Genomic DNA, 19,498 nt, shown 5'->3' on the forward strand with positions numbered 1-19,498 from the left:
TGTCCTGTGTTTATTTCCTAGTTCTTGTGCTTCTGACTTGCACTGGGTTAAGATGAAATCGGTGGGTGTCAGAGCCCAGTTAAGGGCAGGAAAGTTTTCCTCACTTGTGGGAATGTAATTTTTGTGCTGCCATGATGGACAGCTGCTGCAGCCCAATCCCAGGGGGAAGAATTTGTCTGTTGGAGCCACAAACATTATTCCTGAGCCCCTGAAGACCAGTGTTGTTCGCACAGTATGTTCTGATTAAATTAGACTAAAGGGAGTGACCCTTTTCTAGGAGAAAAAAGCTTCCACACTCAGGGGAAAGCTGTCACCTGTCCCTCACTGTCTCATGCTTCTGGCAGTGGCTGGAAGAGCCTCCTGGCAGCAGCCAGCTCTGCCTGCTTGCCCACGAAACCAACCACGTGGCTGTGGAGGTGCATATGGTGGTTCACCTACTCAAGCCCCGGTCAGGGTCACCTGGGGGGAGCTAAAGCCTTTCTGTGTGAATTACCAGCCCTGGGACTGTCCTGTCCGTGCCCTGCCTGCTCCTTTCGCGAGAGACAATGTTTGGTAGGAGGAAAACTAGGGTATCTCACGGCTATTCTTCAAAGTGGAACGAAACCCACCACCTTATAAATCTAGCTGTTCTTTATCCATGTAGTAGTTCACGGTGCTCTTGCGCGGTGCCTTTCCAGCCGCGCCCCGAGCACTCCCCGGTCCCGCCCCGGAAGGCGAGCGGCGATGGCGGCGCTGGGCGGGCGCGGGCGGGCGGCGGCCGCGCTGCTGCGCCGGGCACCGGGGACGGCAGCGGCACCGGGAGCCGGGCCGCGCCGGCACCGGCACAAGGAGAAGTGGGTGAGCTGGGCCCGGGCGGGACCGGAGCACGGCGCCCCACGGCGCTGCTTGCACCTCGCTCTTGATCCCACTAATCCCCTTCTCTCTCACCCCCCATTTCACCTCTCGCTGCACCCTCCTGCCGCCGCTCTGCGTGCAGCCGTGCCCGCCCCGGGTCCCCAGCCACATCCGGCCTTTCACAGAGTCCTGGAATCACTGCATGTGCTGAGTTGGAAGGGATGCATCAGGATGCAGCTCCTGGCCCTGCACGGGACACTCCCAACAGGCCCGCCCTGTGCCCGAGAGCATTGTCCAAATGCCTCTTGAACTCAGACAGGCTTGGTGCTGGGACCCCTTCCCTGGGGAGCCTCCTTCGGTGCCCAACCACCCCGTGGGTGAAAAGCGTTTTCCTGTTATACCACAGAAACCCCCCCGTCACAGCTTCATGCCATTCCCTCTGGTCCTGTCACACTCACACTCCAGAAAGGCCTCGTGGACTTCTGGCAGCAGAGAATCAGTGCTGGACTCTCCCAGAAGAACACGAAGGCTGGGTGGGGGGGCTGGCTATGGGGGTATCGAGGTGTTTTGTCTTTTAACACTTCTGTTATTTTTCCCCACAAGGCTACCACGGCCCCACGCATCCCGTCCACACGGCTGGCGCTGCACCACTTCGACACGAGCTACGGCCTGCACCTGGGGGCCCTGTGGCCCTCGGTCCGCGCTGGCCTGCTCTGCGAGCAGAAGTACGGGGCCCTCCTCAACAACTTCGCTGCTGCTCACCACGTTCCCCAAGAGCTGGAGCTGCTCAACGCCACTGATTTCGTTTCCCAGGCCTCCCAAAAGGCGCAGCAATGGCAGCGGGGCGCAGCTGTGGGGGAAGCGGCCACAGGGTGCCAGGAGGGCCCTGGTGAGAGGAGGACTGGGATGCAGGCAGAAATGGTGACACAGGCAGAGATGTCCCCACCACTTTGCACCTCCTCCAAAATCAAGTGTTACACCTTCCCCAGGGGTGACATCACGCGCTTTAGTCCTGCACGGTGAGGCATCCCTGACAGACCGCCCTGGTCTTTGCCCGCCTCAGGGGCATGGCTCATGCCATCCTCACTTCCAACTGCTCTTTTACTTTCTTTTCCCCTCCAACATTTGCTCTTGTTATGCAAACTGATGATTTCCAGGCCGGATGCTCTGGGGCTCCTCGACTATTACCTCATGGATGCAGCATCTCTCCTGCCTGTCCTGGCTCTCAACGTGCAGCCAGACGACTTTGTCCTCGACCTCTGTGCGGCTCCGGGTGGGAAGACTCTGGCTCTGCTGCAGACTGGGTTTTGTGGTGAGTGGGGATGGGTGTTCCTTGTTCCTGTGTGTAAAACACGGCTGGAGCAGTGTACTGCATCCATTCATGTCTGATCATTAATAATTTCTGTGTGTAAGAGCTGGGAATCAGGTGTGTTTCTGCAAAAGTGACATTCCCAGTGTGCCTGTTCTGTCCTGTCAGGGCATCTGGCAGCCAACGACGTCTCTGTTTCCCGGACAAGGAGGCTGTACCACATTCTCCATAGCTATGTCCCCAAAGAAGTCAGGGATACTGTGAGTGTCACATCCTACGATGGAAGGGACTGGGACCAGGTGAAAGGAGGCACTTTCCATAAGGTATGTGTTTGGGAACCAGTGACGATAAACCCATCAAATTCACTTCTCTCTTCTTCTTGAGGAAGACAGCAGCTTATCCTTCCATATAACTGTGTAGTTTTCTGTAATCATAAATGCAGAGAAAGAGAGAAGATCAAGACATAAGGATAAGATTTCCTTCTGCTATCCCTTCCTGCAGGATCTGGTGCATTTGTGCATCTAGAGTTGTAACTTCAGTTGCCTGTGTAAAACCCTTTAGAAATCCTGTTCTTGTCCATCACCTGGAAGGGGTTAAATGTGAAGATTAGATAATTCTGGCTTCTCAGCCATGTCCAGCCAAAGGGGCTGGGTTTGGTATTCCAGGGGCTGGGTTGGGTATTCTAGGAGGCTGCAGCAGCAATGCCTGTGTGTGGTGCAGGAACATTGCCAGGGACGCACACAGAGCAGGGACATTAAATGAGGACATGAGTTCCACCATTTTTGCACGTTCCCAAAATGCCAAAGCAGCCAGATGATTACAGTTCAGTGTGATGCACACCTGTGTTCAGGCACTGAGAGCTGTTGGCAGGGGTGGAGGAGGTGCGCATGGGGCTGGCTGCAGGAGGGGACTCGCTAAGCTTGACCTGTGCACGGGGCTGAGGTGGAACCTCTGCTGCTGCAGGTGCTGGTGGATGTGCCCTGCACGACAGACAGACACTCTGCCATGGAGGAGGACAACAACATCTTCCACAAGAGGCGAACCAAAGAGCGTCAGATGTTGCCCATGCTGCAGCTGCAGCTGCTGATGTGAGTGAGCTCAGTTGTGTTCCCTGAAACTTCTTACTCTGTCCCCAACTGGGAAATGTGGAAACCATGTGTAGTTTTCTGGCAGTAGTTGGAACACATGAAATCACAGTAAGTGTAAGAAGGTGCAGATGTTCTTGGTCAGATCACTGTCCTTCTGTCCCCAGCAGTAGCGGTAGGATATAGGGAGAAGGGCTAAGGAACAGGATGGGTACAGTTGTTTTGGGTGGTGATCTCCTGGGTCCCGGCCGTCAGTCCTGGAGGATTCCTGAGTGCCCACCTATCCCAGCACACGGGAGGACATGTGGTGCTAGGAAGGGCCACAGCTTGTCACTGTGTGCTGTGGCAACAAGGAGGCAGATTAGAGAGTCCCATGGCGGCACTTGAACTGCAATCTCTTCCCCTGTACATATCTCCTGTTCCTTTGGATGTGACTGCAGGATTACACCTTCCAGCTGTTAAATTCTCTATCAATATAAGTACTGTTTGACTCTTTGCCCTGGCCCAAAACACTCCTCATGTTGCAGTGACACAGACTGCCGGGCCTGTGGAGTTCAGTGGGGTTTGTCTGTCACTTCCTATGAGTCCCCTGTTGGCTTCCCAGTTTCGGTGGGTGGGAATGCCCCTCAGTGTCCCTCCCTCAGAGTCCTCCTCGTGACCTTGTGTGTGCTCACCTTGCTGCAGGGCTGGGATCCTCGCGGCGAGGCCGGGAGGAGCTGTGGTGTATTCCACGTGCTCCCTGTCCCTGCTGCAGAACGAGTGTGTGGTGGAGAGGGCGCTGGACGTTGCAGAAGCCCAGTTCAACATCAGTGTGCAAGTGGAGGACTTGAGCCACTTCCGGACGCTCTTCCAGGACACGTTTTCCTTCTTCCCGGACTGCCGGCTCGGGGAGCTTGTCCTGCCTCACCTCACAGCCAACTTTGGGCCGATGTATTTCTGCAAGTTACGTCGGATGTAGAAGGGGCAACAAAATCTGTCTGTCTACTGTCAGGAAATAGCCCAATAATTAAGGGAAAGCAGAACTGCTTTATATTTATTTTTCTTTCTAAAACGTCCCAAAGGAAGCGTGCTTTCTTACTGCAGATAGGGAATAAATGAGAAAGACCTGCTGTGGTGTTTCCTGAACACTTATCTGTTTGAGACTGAGGTGTTTAATCTAGGAAAGAGAGAGAGGTCTTATCAGAGGGAGCAATTTATCCATCTGTGTGGGACGGGATAAATGGCCCTGCTCTCTTCCTCCTGCCTGACTGCTTTGATCCTGCATGAGCAGGTTTGGGTTAACAGACACCATCTGGGGATCTCAGCCTTTCTGTGCCAGATCTCACCATCTGCGTAAATGCGTCGCATCTGTCTATGCTTATCTCCTGCCTTCAGAGAGAGCAGCCTGAGGTCCTGAAACCAGAGGCTCCTAAGAGTGCCCCTCCTGTGGGGTTCAAAGTGTGCTTGGGATGCTGGAGATCTGGTGCTGTGGAGAGGCCAGTGACTGTTGCTGGCAGTGGATAAGTGTGAATGTTCCCATGCTAGATGCCATTTAATGTCCAGTGGGCAGGTGTTTGTATGATTTTTAGTAGCAACTTTGTTTCTAGAATCATCACCATCAGTGAAGGATTACTGGAATTTATCATAGAGTTGCTTAATAGTTACATTTTTATTTTTGTGAGCAAATTACAGTGGTGGGAAGTGATGGACACGGCTGTATTCCTCATGGGGCAGCCCATAGTTCCATCCATATGAAGTTACTCCACTGCCAGCAAGAAAATACCATTAAAATTCTGTAATCCTTTCCTCTCAGCACCGCCCTGCCTCTGCAGGGGGCAGCACTGATGGGAGTAGGGGTGAACCCATATCCACGGCCATCCATCCTTGCTGGAAGTGCAGTTCCTCGATTTACCACTGTTTGAACCTATCTTAAGCCAGTCGTGCAGGGCATCTGGGTTCCTTACAGGATCTGTGGTTATTGGCAAGGAGGGGGTCAGGAGGTGGCGTTTCCTTCCTCCTCCCCTCCTCAGTGCAGTCTCTGCACAGCTGGTGGCAGTCGTGCAGCACCGTCCCTTCTCCTTGGGGACCATGGTGACTATGCCACCCTCTTGTCACGGCTGAGGGTCTCCACCTCCTTCATGAAGCGCAGGCACAGCTCCTCCTGCCACGGCAAGGCCACGCACTGCACGGCCACGGGCAGCCCCACGGCTCCTGACACAGCCTGCAGCGGGACAACAGTGAGGGATCACTGGGACTTGGACCCCCAGCAGATTTTGGGAGCTTGGTTGAGGCCTGTGGCTCATCCTGCAGAGTGGGGAGGTTGGAGTTTGAGCTTTGTTAGTGTGCTGGGCAGAGGGAAGGCTCTTGCTCTTCTCTGATAGAAATGGTTGCCAAATCTTGGGTAACGTGTTTGAGATGCCTTCCCCCACACACACCCCAGCTAGCTCTGCTTTGAGCTCTCTTGTAGGCAGATCCCTTTTCCTTCAGCATTCCTGATCCATGCTCCACTGACAGCCTGGGCCTAGTTGAAGGCAGCATGGAGCAGGAGAGTGCAGTGCTGTGTGCTGTGGGCTGTGGCTGTTGCAAGGACCTGCTCCCAGAAGCTTTGCTGCATGACTCCTTGCTGCCTTCAGCCTACCCAGCCTGTAGGACATCCTTTAGTCCTCCCAAAACTTAGTGATTTACCTGTTGAGGGCTTGGGAGAACAGCAAGGGGTGTGTTCAAGGTGGGTTTGGGAATTAGCAAGGGGTGTATAAAGAAGACAGGAATTTTTTTGTGCTGTGCCCATACTGATGGAGGATATTTAGGAGCCCCTGATATCACCAAAACTGTTTCCTGAACACACATCAGCAGTCTCTGCTCCACTTGCCATACCTGTTTCAGTGTCCTGTCCCAGGGGTCATCACAACATCCTTTGTAAAGCTTTAGCTCTTCCTCATCAGCCTCTGTCACGGTGCTGACGGGGACAACCCCAGCGGGGAAGTTCAGGACGTTGTACAGCATTGTGGAGGAGATGGCAGCTGAGGGAAGCAGGAGAGGATGCAGGCAGTCACAGCCTCCTGTCTTCAAACTTACACATCCCATATTCACTGAAGCCCCTGAAAACTGTCTCCACCTGCTCAGAGAGCTCTATGTGGTTACTTTTCCTTCCTAATTCCCATGAAATGCTTGGGCAGGCAGTGAAGCTCCATGGTAGAGGGTGTTTCCCTCCAGTCTTGGCTGCTGTGGTCCTTTGCCCTCCTGGGAAGGCCCCAGACTCACTTACTGAGGAGATTCCCGGGGTATCCCGTGGTGAAGGCAGGCCCCAGGACAGGGCACAGCACAACATCCAGCTGGAGTTCCTTCCACTGGCTGATGAACTGGGAGCGGTACATCTGGGGGAGGAGAGGGACGTGTCGTGGAGCCATGTCCATGCCTGGAGCCTCTCAGCCTCTCCAGGCACAACTGAGGAGACAGCAGCAGGCAGTGGTGCTCAAGGGATGAGGCAGAGGAGCGTGTGTTTGCCTCCATTGCATGTGGCCAGGAATTTGAAAGGTCCCACTGTGGCCATCCCCACTCCCACGACAGCCTTCACTGTGCCTGGGCATGAGCACTGCAGGCAACCAATGAAGTTCTGTCTGGGCTGGCTCAAAAGCCCATCCACCCCATTCCTATCGTTCTTTGTGCCTTTCCCTCCATCCTGTCTCCTCCCCAGCAACCTCTCCCCTGCACAATCCCTTTCCAAACTGATGACTCTGACCTGGTGCTTGCCACAAAACCTCAACTTGTAGCATGATGCCAAAGAGGAAAGTCCTCAAAACAAACCTGTATTTGATGGTGATGATTCCACATCTCCTTCACTGACCTGCAAGTGGAAATCATAGCAACATCTTTAAGCTTTTAGAGGAGGAGGAATTGCTTAAATAGTCCTCTGGGTTGATAAGCCCTGGTGATTTTAGCAATTGCTTAAAACAATTCAGCTTTCACAATCTTCCTAAAGTTTCCTTTGGCATCTGGCCAAGCAATTAAGCAGCAAATGTCTGGAAGTGCTGGAGAGGTTTCCCTGATGGGTCTGGATTTAATACTCATCTCTTCCACAGGCTTCCTGTAATGACCTTATTCATTCAAGTGCCCCATTCCTGTCAGGATATTGCTAGGGGCAGTGGAGCCATGTCCAGGAATGAAGGACAGCCCCTGCAGAGAGCAGATCACAGCCTGTTGTGAATCCAGTCCATGGACACCTAGAGGAGAAGGTATCACCCATTTCCACGGACATCCCTGGGGACAATTCCATCTTACCTCATTCCAGCCATGGCGCTCAGGTACTCAGCCAGCCGGGGGAACTGGAAAGGCACGAGGTTCCTTAGGGACATGGCACGGGGCCGCAGTAACTTGTGTCACCCCAGGAAGCTCCCGTTCCTGTCCTGAGGGACAGGGACTCACCAGAGGTTTAAGAAGCAGAGCCAGCAGCTTCTTCACCAACCTTGGGATCTTGCAGAAATTCACCTGTGGTTTCAAGCCTGGATCTACAATATTTCCTGTGCTGAGGGATGACAAGAGGATGGGGTCATGCCAGAGAAGCTGTTTGCCCTTTCTCAGAGACCTGAGTTGTGCCTGTGCCATGCTCATGGCACGGGGATGGAGGTTTTGGCAGCACTGCTGCCAGAGGGCTCCTACTTACAACACATCCAACCAGGTACGGCCTCCATCAGCAAAAAAGGTCTTCAAAAACAGTTCAGTCATGACATAGGGGATCCGGGGAGGAGAGAAGGGCACCAGCTGCACCAAAACACAAGATTATGTGGCAGCCTGGGGATGTGAATAGTTTCCAAGATCCAAATGTGGATAATCCTCAAAGGCAGAGAAGCACCTCTCTGGGCTCCATGTGCCAAGAGAAGCCCTGGTTCAACCGTTTTCCATCCAGGCACCTCCCCATGAGATTATTCCTGCTGATTGCCCATGAGATGCACTGCTCCCTTAGGCAGAGGGGTCTCTGCCTGGTGTTATGTGGCTGGAGTAACATAATCCCATACCTCAGCCAGGTCATTTTTCCCACAGATGTGCTTGGGAGCAGTGTCTGGTTTCTGAAGGGTGATGTCCTCAGCGAGGAGCGAGGCTGGGGACACCCTGGGGAGAAGAGCAGGGGGTGGTGGTGCTCACCTGGTGCCCAGCTGCCTGCAGAGCACGCCTGGTTTCCTTCACTGCCCTCCTCATGCAGGGGGGCAGCGGGAAGTATCCGTCGGTGTCGTAGTACCCCACCCGCAGGGGAGTGGAGCTGGAGTACACCTGGAGCAAAGAGACACCAGTTCAGCATTCCAATTCCTAATGGGATTGCTGTGAAAATCCTTTACACATACACCATTGACCAGGTCTGGGACTAAGACTGGATCCAGCCACACCCACAGTACATCAAGAAAGCAAGGGGGTCCTTTCTGAACCTTGTGACTCAATGGGAGGGTCCTCCCTGCCCTTTGCACCCTTGTCCTTTGCATTCCCAGTCTCCAGGCAAATCATTCCAAAGTGACACTAAGCTGATTTTCCTTTGTATGCTCCATCTTCAGAATAAGTAACGGAACGAACCCTTTCATTCAACTTTGTCACCCTTTTGCAAATTTGTATTAAAACCTGCTTTCTCCAATGCCTTTGACAGTGATTCTTTCGTGACACCCACCCTGCTGGGGGTAGGTCTGCTCCCACGCTGACACCCACTGCAGAAGGGGGCAAGAGCTCCAAATGCCAAGGAGTGACTAATATTCTGGTTTGCTGTTTATAGTTACCCTTTCCCAATGTGTACCCGTGCCTTTTTCTCCTGGCCTTCCTTTAGGAGGAGGACAGCCATTCCAGACAAGCGGATTCAACCATTGCTAAAAAGCGTGGAGGTGGAAGAACCTCCTGAAGCTGGTCTGCTGCAGAGAGAGAGGGAACACCCTCAGTTAAGAGATTTGCTGCAGCAGTTTCTAATCCTGTCTCATCTTCCCCTAAAGATCTCCAGCTATTTGCTCTCAGTGTCACCTTCTTCCCTGCTTTTCCCTGGATCCTCTCAATTCAATAAGCTGCATTCCAGCTGAGAAGATAGACAGGATAACTACTGATTTGCCTATTTTTTTAAAATGAGAATTATGAATTGTGCCCTTAAAGAGAGCTGTTTTATTGAAACCCAGTACTGTAAAGATAACTGGACCCTTCAGGAGGGCGTGTGGCACTCTGGAAGGAACCGGGGCTTGCTGAGTGAAGGCCTCACCTCCTCATTGAAGGGGATGGGGGGCACGGTGGGGTCCAGCTGGAACATGTCCTGGCAGAGCAGAGCCTTCATGCACAGGGCCAGACTGTCCACGTCCCTTGCCATGGGCCCCAGGGCACAAGGGACTGGATGGGACAAGAGCAAACAGTCCCACTGAGCAGAGGGATGTGCCGAAACACCAGCTCACCCCTCTGCACAGCCATGTCAGGGTGAGCAGGCAATGAGGGAACTTTCAGATGGACTCCAGACAGGCCTTTGTTGTCTCAGGTTTTCTTCTGGCCTGCAGGAGAACATCAGGCTCCTCACAGGACATAGGGAAAAGGAATTTACAATTCATGTACCTGCCAGGATGCCATTGACAGGGCCAGTCACTCCAGACAGGCTATGGGAAAAGAAGTATATTGTGATTTCAGTAATGGGGAAATATTCACAATATGTTTGAAAAGCATGTGGGGTCTCCAGCTCAGGACCATAAACAGAAGGAAATTATTTCAAAAATTTGAATTGAGTAGTTCAAAACATTTTTTTTTTTTGCCAAAATAAAACAAACAAACTTAAACCCCAACAGATCTTAGTTTTGGCTTAACCAAAACTGTTCCATTTTGGCATTATTTAACCACTTTAACTCCCTTTTACTTTTAACTCCAGGCTAGATTTACAATGAAAACACGCCCATTTCCCAGAAAATCTAACCATGCTGCCTCCTGGGAGAGTTTTTGAGCAAAGCAAGCCACCCTTAAAGAGCCACCCTCTCTCCTCCCTCCAAGTACTCACGCAGCACTTTTCCCCTTCAGCCCAGCTTGACCACGAGCAGGGTTGGAAGGGCAGCCCCAGCACCCACCTGAGCCTCTCAGCCGTGGGTTTGAGGCCGCAGAGCCCGCAGAAGCTGGAGGGCAGGCGGATGCTGCCGCCCATGTCGGAGCCCATGCCCAGGATGGAGCCTCCCCCTGCCATCAGAGCTGCCTCCCCTCCCGAGGAGCCCCCGGGGCTCTTCTGGGGGTTGAGAGGGTTCAAGGTCTGCCCAAAGATGGGGTTGCTGCAGTCGTAGCTGGGGAGAAGAAAGCCAGGAAAGAGGCTGTGAGGAACAGCCAAATGCCTTGGCTTTGTTTGTTTTCCTTTGCAGAGAGCCTGTGTGGCATAGCCAACCCCATCCTTTCATCCTATAAATCCCTCAGGACACAGCTCATTGCCACGAGCCCCTGCTCTCCCTCCCATGCACAAGTGCACTCAATTTGTCTTAACTCACTGTAGATTTTTACCCCTCTTCATCTTATCTGACAGCTTTTTCAGTTGAGATTGTTGCCAGATAATGGAAAAGGGACTCTCCAGGACACGTCTCAGGAGCCAGGGAGGAGCCAGTTCAGGGACCTACAGGCTGGGATTTTCCTTCAGAAGCATGGCCAGATTTTTAATGATGTACGTCACCTGAAGAGGGATTGTGGCACATTGGTCATTGCAAATGGGATGGCCCCTTGTCTCTTCAGGACCTTGACCAGGACACTGTCCTCGTCCATCAGAGTGCCCAGGCACTGCACGAGCCCACAGGTTGCCAAGTGCCCCTGCAGAGAAGTGACAAGGGACACAATCAGTGCAGTTCCCCTGGTGTTTTGGAAGGGTCCTCTGGCATTCCTTCAGGGGTTGTGTGTATGGTACCAACCCACTCCCTTGAGAGCCCTTGCTGGAAGGATTCCCTCTCCTTCCATCCTTGGCAGAGGGCTGCCAAGCACTCACTGGGTTAAAGCTTCTCCTGAAGCTGGCCTTGCTCCTTTTCTCCCCTGACCCAAATGCAGCTCCATACTCCATAGGTGCACTAGCTCAGGATCAAACCCAGCATCCTGCTGTCCAAGTGAATCCACCAGTGGATGTTCAGGGAAGGAATAACCCCAGGTAAACAAAATATATGAGACTTTTTCAGTTAGCCTTGGTATTTGGGGCTTGCTTTGGGCTTAGAGCCCTCAACTTTAGTGCAGCTTGTACTGTGTCGTGTATCAGAGGAGAACTCATTTGTGTCTGTAACTATTCATCCCTGGATTTTCTCTGCTCGTGGAGGTTTTTGCTGCTTTTGGCTGGAGTAGAGTTTATTTTCTTCACAGTAGCTACTATAGGGCTGTGTTTTGGATTTTGTGCTGTAAACAGTGTTGATAACACAGGGATGTTATTGTTATCACTAAGCAGGACTTGGACAGAGCTCACACTGCCTCACCAGTGAGCAGGCTGGGGGTGCACAGCTGGGAGGGGACAGTCAGGACAGCTGACCCCAGGTGACCAGAGGGACATTCCATGCCATATGGAGTCATGCTCAACATATAAAGCTGGGGGGAGAGGAAAGAAGGGGAGATGTTTGGGGTGATGGCATTTGCCTTTCCCAGTTACCATCACACATGATGGAGCCCTGCTCTCCTGGGGGTGGCTGAACACCTGCCTGCCCATGGCATGTGGCGAGCGAGTTACTTGCTTTGCTTTCCTTGTGTGCAGAGTTTACCTAATAAACTCTCTTTATCTCAACCCACTTTTACCCTTTCTATTCTCTCTCCCACATCCCACTGGGTGTGTGGGGAGTGAGTGAGTGAGTGAGTGAGTGAGTGCCCACTGGGTTGCAGCTGCCTCAGAGACAGCAGGTTTCCTGTGGTGCAAGCAGGGAAGGATTGGGCCCCTTCCCCATTCTCCATCTCCCAGCACTTCACCACCCAGCCCGGCCCACGCTGGGACATCCACAAACACGAAGGGAAGAACCTTGTGGCCGATGTGGTCCTTGATGCTGACGGGGATGCCGTAGAGCAGCCCTTTCTCCTTGTGCCCTTCTATTTCCTGGAGCTGCTCCTCACACTCTGGGATAAAGTGTCGCAAGCAGTTTGTCTGCTGGGTCACTTCCAGGGCCTTTGTTGGGCGTGTGGAGGAACAGGTGATGGGTAAGAACAGCATCATCACACAGCTGCATTCAGCAGCTGCCTTGGTCTACAAAATACAGCCTGAATAACCCCTCCCCAGAGGAGCCCAGCTCAAGCCATCTCAAAGGAGACAGAGCATGTTTTTCTCTTAATATCTGCTATATTAAAGGCTGGCCATAATCCAGCTCCAACGAGCCTTTTCAGCCACCAGCACACACACCATGGCATGGAGAATGTAAAAGATTTGCTTTGTCCATTTCACTGTGGATGGACACTCACCTTCTCTAAGTAGGTGTAGAGGACAGTCCTGGGGGACAGAGACCCTTCCTGGAGTCTTCTAGTGAGTTCCAGCAGGGGCAGGGACAGAATGGCATCTGTCTGGACACTGGGGACCTGCAGAGGGGAGATGAGGAGGATCCAGGGCAGCAACTCCAGTTATGTAGCAGCATGGAAAAAGGATGGTGTTTGCTGCTACCTCCCGAAAGCGTCTTCTGAGAAAGCTGCTCGGGCAGGCACAGGCAGTCACTCAATCCACACTCACACCACAGCTAGGTCAGCAAAGGACAGAAAGGCTGTCTGTAAGAGTTCCAGCAAGGTTTATTGTAGAGCCACGCTGAAGGAGTCCAGGGACAGAAGATGAGAAAACAGTGCAATGTCCTGGGTTAAGTATGGGGTCAGGGGCCAATGGTCTGTGGGCACAGGGGCAGTACAAGGGCTGGGCAAAGGGCAGTGACTATAGGGAAAGGGCAGATTAACACAGGGCTGCAGAGTACCATGGGAGAAACCCCTTTTGCTCACCCCAAGCAGTGAGACATACTCTAAACCTGTGGCAAATTCTTGCAGGACATTACCCTAGAAGTTCTCCTAATAGGCTCAAAGGCCTCCCCAAAGTTACCCTTTGGCTCAGGGGATAAGGCTGTTAAGTTTTGTCAACATTATCAACAGAGTTTGCTGGAAAGGCAGATCCTGCATGTGGGGGTTCAGACCTTGAGCTGCCAATTGTTTTATCCTGAGTTTGGATATCACAAACAGGATGCAAACACAGGAACCCAGGTCCCAGGTGTCGAAGGGCTTCGTCCATCCACTGCAGCAGAGGACATGGCAGTGCCTTCCTCCTGGCACAGTGGGACCTAGCCACTGACAAAGACATAACCTCAGCTGAACAAACACTGCCCGGGACAGAAGGTACCAAAGTCCTTGCACACAAGTCTCAGGCTGTCCTTTCATCCCTCAGAACAGGTACAGGCAGTGGAGGACAGCCGGGGCTGAGAGCAAACATTTAACAGCTCAAGACCATCAAACTGTTTGACCAAAAAAAGAAAGTCAGCAGGAACTCACAGGTGTCTTTACTCAGGTAAAGAAGACTGGCAGTTCTCAGTGCCACCAGGTTTTTGGAGGTTTTATATCATATATTTAAGAAAAAAGGTTGTAGATATATGTATCACTTGTAGCTGGTATGCTTTATCTCCTGGTGTGTTACCTGCATAAACATGAGCTGGCTTACCCAGTGTGTATTGAGAAGTGAATGGAGCAGAAAGGAAAGGTGGTTAGAAATGATGTTGCACTAGAACTCAGGGCTATGCTGGGTGGATGCCTGGCTCGTTCACCCCCAGGTCACGTCCTGGTTGCTCCCAGGGGACACTGAAAACCCTGTGTTTCATTAGTGTAAAGTTAGACCAGGCACCTTCTGGGCAGCCTGATGGGAGGTGCCACTGAATGAGAATGCTGCTTTTGGAGACACCCCTGGAGCTGTCCAGAAGCCAAGTTTTAGAGCCAAGGGTAGAGGGGTGTGAACAGACGTGCAAACTTAGAGTTAAGCAGAGGAAAAAACTTTCTTGCATCTACCCATAATTGGAAAGAGACATTTCCAGATCATTAAAGAATTGGGGTTTGGATCAATGAAGATCCAGTGCATCATCACCTGTGCTGTTCAGAAACCTCTTCTCAGTGAGTAATTCACATTCCCCAAGCTGTAGACTCCCACCACACTCATCCAGCTTGAGGAGGGCAGTGATCTCCCTTTCTCCCAAGGCAGCCTTTCCTCTTGTTGAGGGCTGCTGGCACATCTCTTTACAAAAGCTATGGGGCCATAAGCTGGAAGGAGGAGCTGAAGGCCAGCATCAGCAGACACCCCAGTGGGACTCAGCTCCCCGAGGAGGATGGCTTACCTGCTCCCTGAACTGCTGGACAGCCTTTGCCATTTTCTTCATACCCTCATCCCGGGTTCTCCGAGCCTCTTCCATTTTCTTCTGGATCATCTTTTTGCCCAGCCATTTCCAGACCACCAGGGCTGCCACGGAGCCGCCGAGCAGGGTGAGGGCAGCAGAAGTGTTCACCTTCCCCTCTGGCAGGAGCTGGCTCAGCTGCTGCTGGATCATCATGTGCACTTCTGCTCTCCGAGGATGCAGTGAGGAAGAAAAGCAAGGCAGGTGCAGGAGACCTTCCCTGACTCCCCAGGCCCATCCCTCCCCCCAGCATCACTATCCTGGGTCAGCAAACAGTTCAGATAGCTCAGTCTAAAGCTGGCCCCTGCAAAACTACTGTAGGTGGAGTGTGCAGTGAAAATGATTAACCACGAAATGGAGAAGGTAAAGTGTGGCCAATGAACCTTGTGTTCATTGGGGTGTTGGGTTTATAGGGGCTTTCTGGACTGTGGGAAGTTCTCCGCTGGGGAGGACTGTAGGATCAACTGAACAAATGCAGCAAGGAAATTGCAGCTCTCCTATTTCCTGTGTAGCCTGAGAGGACAATGGGAGAAGAGGAAAACCAGCTTGACATAGCAAGGCTTCCCTGCACAGGGCTGGGGAGTGGTATGCTGAGGGAATGCTTAGCTGTGGGGTACCCTGGGCTCACCAAGTCCCTTCTGCTGCTGCCACGGTGACCAGAGGATGTTTTGGCACTGCTGTGGTGTCCTCATGCACCAGAAGGAGAGGCTGTCCCACCCTGTGACAAAGCACGTTGCTATTGCCTTAGGAGTGGAAAATCCCACAGGCTTGCAGGCCAGAAGCAAACTATTTCCACCAGATATTGGAAAGGCTGGTTGTGACATCTTTCCAGCACAGATGCCTCTTACTACAAGCACCAAGAACAACACCCTGAGCTGAAGGCAACAGCCCAGCCAACATCAGCCGTGGTCTGTCTGCAATCTCCTCTGTTGCTTTTGGATGGTGGATCCTCCCTATTGGTCCCCTCCTTGGGAAAAGTGTTTGGGCAGCTATGGATTGTGCATTACAGAGCTTTGCAAGCTTCCAGCAGAGTGTGGAACTGGATATGGAATGGAGGCTGAAGAGTCCTCTCCCTTCAGGGCTAAGTGGACCTCTAGTGCTCAGTTTTCCATTGTCATGTCTGTTTTTAGCAGTTTTAAGAGTTTACTGCTGTTTTCTGTCACAATTTGTGTCAGCTGGGAATGTTCTTATCTCAGTTCTTAACTAGAGAAATTTATGGACTCTGAACAAATCTGGCTTCGGTGTCCTCAAGGGGAAACTCTCTGGAGCTGGCAGCAATGTGGTAACAAATTGAGCTGTCTTTTCCTGTGTCCATTCCAGTGGCACCCTTCCTTGGGGGATACCCTCTCAGCTCTGGCACTGCTGGTGTGGAAAGAGCTGGGGCTTGGGGACATGCCTGCAGCTCATCCTGCTCCTGCTCCATGGTGCTGGCTGCAGCAGGAGCTTCCAGAAGGTGCAGAGTGATGATGTGAGCAGAGCATGTAGCAGTAGCAGTGCCCAGCCCTGTCCCAGTCCTCATCCAGCCTCCAGGAATCTGTGCCAGAGGTTAATTCTTTGCCTGTGTGACAGCACCACAACCTCTGTGATGGGCTGAGTAGATGTGGGAGGGTTTTCTCCCTGTGCTGGCAAGTGTCAGGGCATCTGCCTCCCACATCCGCCTGTGCTCTGGGATGTGTGCCCTGACCCTGCCCTTTAGACACTTGGTAAATGTTTAACACAGACAGACACAGCTGTGTCTGGACTTCCTTGGCATTTCAAAGGGCACATTTTTCAGCAGGCACAGCTGCATTTCCAGATGGCCGGATGCTGCTGGGGAAAACCCTTCTCCTATCAATGTGCCAGCATCTCCACATCCTTCATGAGTCCGAGGTGTGGCTCCTCCTGCAACCACAAGGCCACAAATCCGAGGGAACCTAAAGGAGGGAAGTAGAGGCATGCCCCAAGTCAAATCTCAAGTCCACAGCAGAGGAGACAGACCAGCCTGACTCGCAGGTCAATATTCACTTCTCCATGTTGATTTTGTCACCTGAATTGATCCAAGACCAAGATCAAACCCACAAGTGGAGTTCAGATGAAAGCCATGACCCTTTTCACAAGGAGAGTCAGCCTGTAAGAGCTGGTCTGGGATTTCACTGTGGCATCCACAACATGCCCTTCACTTTGACCCTCCCTGAAAAAGGCAGTTAAACCAAGTCAGAGAGTCCCCTCCTGTCCCCAGCAATTCCTGCACCATCTTTGCTTGCAAGAGCCAAACTGCGCTGATTCACTCTCAGCAGGTTCAGCTCTCAAGCAGGCTGGGTCTTTTCCGAAATTCTTATAACTGAACTGGTTTTTCCCTAAATTGGTAAAAAATACTTTTGTTAGCTTTGACCCCCTTTTGATTGAAATGACAAAGAATAAATCCTGACAGCTGTGTCTTGTGTTCATGTGTTTGCAACCAAACACTCTGATGCTCTTTTTGAACTATTTGCAAAATGAGGCACGTTAACTATGCTGCTCTGAAAGAATTTTGAAGGTATTTTACAAAATACCAAAATCATAGTGAAATGGGCTGGACCCCTCTGGGGAATTTGTTCAAGTTGGCTCAGAGGGCTGAATAAATGTTTTCTGGGAACGCTCCAGTTTCTGACTCATTTCAGCCTGGAATATCCATTGGAAGCATAACACTTTCCTCAGTTCCAGTCCAACTCCACCAGCACTCACAGAACATAACAGCTGCTAGGAAACTCTCCCCTACCAAAGCTGCAACTTTCCAAACACCAAGGACATCAGTTGAGAGGTGAGGGTCTGTCCTAATAACCCTTTTTCACGTTGCTCAGCCAGGACCCTCTTGGCTTTTCCTGAATAAACTGTGATAGGATGGGAAGAGAGAACTCCCATGGCAACCCTCAGACCTCCAACAGCAGGGGCTGCTTTCTCTTCTGACCATCCCTACATTTCCCCCACTTTTATGGGTATTGCACTATTTTCCCTCAGATTTTCCATAGCCAAGCTGTATGAATCCTACTTAGAACTTATCCAGCAGGGCAGAGACACGATCAGAAAGGTGCTGCAGAGAGCTGTTAGTCGTTCACCAGAAGTCCAGGAGCATTCCTATTTCTTCCATCATGTCTGGTGTCTTGCACAGGTCTGTCCCCACTGAGTGACAGCAGTGCCCTGATGGTGAGGGACTGGGATGTTCCCAGCTGCTCCATGACTGGGCACAAATCTTACAGCAGGAAGCTGGGCTTTCACTGGTCTCCCATGGGCAAGCAGGGAGTGTAGGAAGCTGGTGAACTGTAACAGGAAAGGAAACAAAACAAAGGGCAAGCAGATTGAGACCCTGCTTGGAGGGGTGAGGATTTGTGCAGTAAACAGCTGTTTCAGAGTGAAAGATTTACCAACCATATTTCTTGCTTTTTTTGTGTTTCAGGGTTGTTATGTTCAGGTGTTTCGTTTCACCTGCTTTTTGAACATTTGCTTTAAGCTGCTTCAACTACCACCTTCCTTGAAACTGCTTTGAAGTGAATATTTGGGATCCTGGGAATGTTTGTGTCCCTAATTTTCTCTGCCACTGCCTACTATGTAGAGAGCTCTGTGTACTTTGGATACTTTAAGGGGACAACTGACCCCTTCTAACCACTCTTGTTCTGTTGGTATAAGTCCTTCTAGGGCGTTTTATTTGCTCCTGGTATTGTGATTATGCAACAATGTGAACTGCAAACTAAAGAAAAAGTCCTGCAAAATAAAGTAAAACCAAATAAAAAACCTGGATTTTCTGATGCCTCAATCTCTCAACCTTGCTTGGTTATTTATCTGGCCACAGAATGAAATGTGGATCAAGGAGGGCAGATTTAAATTATTAAAATCAAGAGGGAGGAGAAAAAAGGATCAAACACCACAACCAGGATATTGTGCTGAAGATGAAAGAAACTAGTAAAAACAAAGCCCTTTTGGCCCAAGCAGCATTTGTACATAAGTCTCTGGGACAGACCAGATCTGGACTTTGGTCGGTGCTAGGCAGCTGGACAAGCACTCTGCAAACACACGGTGCAGGGCTGCAAGGGCTGCACAGCCCGAGCCAACAGCTCCTGGTGAAGGAGCTGCAGCAGCAGCACTGTGCTGGTGGGTGTGGAAGGGGCTGACATTCTTTTTCCAGCTTAGAGGAGGCCTGGAGGAAGAACTCTCTTGAAAACTTGAAGTTATGCCCTGCTAAAGGCCTTTCTCTGCTAGTGTTTCAGCACCTGACCTCACCATACTGCTGCCAGCATCACCCTCCCCACTTTCCCCTACATTTATGCAGCAATGGCAACTGATGGCATGAACAGCCTGGCAGGAGAAGGGCCCTACATTTTACCCAGGAAGGTGCTTTGCTGTCTGCCCAGCTGAGGCATTTACCTCATCTGTAAATTACTCAACAGACCACTAAGACACGTCCAAACATGTATCTTATTTCCCTCACACTTTTTCAACATTCTTCTGGATGTCTTCTCTACCTCATCCATTTCAGTGCCAGGTGAGTGTTATCTAAGCATCCATGCTCTCTACTTCAGCATCTGCTGGATCACAGGGAGAAATTCCCTTTGGCTGCTGGGTCTGGGAGTGAGTGCTGCAGGATCCTGAGATCTAGTGACTGGCTGGAGGAACAGCAAACCCCTTCTAGAACCATCCACAAGGAGCAGCTGGAATGCAGAGCACAAGTATGCCTGGAGAAATTCCTTTTAGAAACAGGACTTTTTCACTTGGTTCAGCCTTGCAAAGATATGGAGGGATACAGGAGTGAAGGACACAGACCTTTCCTTGCAAAACAAGGTCTGTGCATGCTCAGGTCTAGCCAGGGATGCTACCTGGCCAGATTTCTTATTTAATGGAGAACTCCCATCTGCCCTTTGAGAGGACAGCTAAAGACCCTTTGCTCCTGGCCTGATAGGGTCACGGTCACTCCACAGGCTGCCCCCAGGCCGGGGCTCCGTGGCTGG

General features: G+C 51.6%; 2 protein-coding genes across 3 annotated transcripts; one reads left to right on the top strand and one right to left on the bottom strand.

The window, feature by feature from the left end:
* The first annotated feature begins 723 nt into the window (after positions 1 to 723).
* NSUN4 (NOP2/Sun RNA methyltransferase 4) lies at positions 724 to 4,359 on the top strand. The gene is made up of 6 exons (XM_053985792.1): positions 724 to 837; positions 1,438 to 1,853; positions 1,992 to 2,146; positions 2,312 to 2,466; positions 3,107 to 3,231; positions 3,913 to 4,359. The coding sequence occupies exons 1-6, from the start codon at positions 724 to 726 to the stop codon at positions 4,184 to 4,186; spliced, it is 1,239 nt and encodes a 412-aa protein (XP_053841767.1). The 3' UTR covers positions 4,187 to 4,359.
* A 493-nt stretch (positions 4,360 to 4,852) lies between these two features.
* Positions 4,853 to 14,779, bottom strand: LOC128811619 (vitamin D3 hydroxylase-associated protein-like). 2 transcript variants are annotated; one of them, XM_053985374.1, is made up of 15 exons: positions 14,484 to 14,779; positions 12,595 to 12,708; positions 12,161 to 12,304; positions 10,853 to 10,986; positions 10,269 to 10,475; positions 9,769 to 9,809; positions 9,428 to 9,552; positions 8,347 to 8,472; positions 7,868 to 7,965; positions 7,630 to 7,729; positions 7,486 to 7,529; positions 7,012 to 7,051; positions 6,473 to 6,581; positions 6,082 to 6,227; positions 4,853 to 5,428 (listed from the first exon to the last, which is right to left on the bottom strand). In XM_053985374.1, exons 1-15 carry the CDS (start codon positions 14,694 to 14,696, stop codon positions 5,303 to 5,305), a joined length of 1,767 nt encoding a protein of 588 aa, XP_053841349.1. In that variant the 5' UTR covers positions 14,697 to 14,779; the 3' UTR covers positions 4,853 to 5,302. The 2 variants fall into 2 exon arrangements, with proteins under 2 accessions (XP_053841349.1, XP_053841350.1); XM_053985375.1 differs by lacking the exon at positions 10,269 to 10,475.
* Positions 14,780 to 19,498: the final 4,719 nt, after the last annotated feature.

The sequence above is a fragment of the Vidua macroura genome, chromosome 9 (assembly GCF_024509145.1).
Source record: "Vidua macroura isolate BioBank_ID:100142 chromosome 9, ASM2450914v1, whole genome shotgun sequence".
In the NCBI taxonomy this organism is placed as follows: Eukaryota; Metazoa; Chordata; class Aves; order Passeriformes; family Viduidae; genus Vidua; species Vidua macroura.

What these genes read in the sequence shown, in the direction of transcription:
- NSUN4 (XM_053985792.1), top strand. Translation starts at nt 724, where the DNA reads ATGGCGGCGCTGGGCGGGCGCGGGCGGGCGGCGGCCGCGCTGCTGCGC. An exon ending in GCTGCAGACTGGGTTTTGTG is followed by an intron (nt 2,147 to 2,311) that starts GTGAGTGGGGAT and finishes CTGTCCTGTCAG; the next exon opens with GGCATCTGGCAGCCAACGAC. An exon ending in AAGGAGGCACTTTCCATAAG is followed by an intron (nt 2,467 to 3,106) that starts GTATGTGTTTGG and finishes CTGCTGCTGCAG; the next exon opens with GTGCTGGTGGATGTGCCCTG.
- LOC128811619 (XM_053985374.1), bottom strand. Translation starts at nt 14,696, where the DNA reads ATGATGATCCAGCAGCAGCTGAGCCAGCTCCTGCCAGAGGGGAAGGTG. An exon ending in TCCAGCAGTTCAGGGAGCAG is followed by an intron (nt 12,709 to 14,483) that starts GTAAGCCATCCT and finishes TCCCCTCTGCAG; the next exon opens with GTCCCCAGTGTCCAGACAGA. An exon ending in AGGACCACATCGGCCACAAG is followed by an intron (nt 10,987 to 12,160) that starts GTTCTTCCCTTC and finishes ACTTCTCTGCAG; the next exon opens with GGGCACTTGGCAACCTGTGG.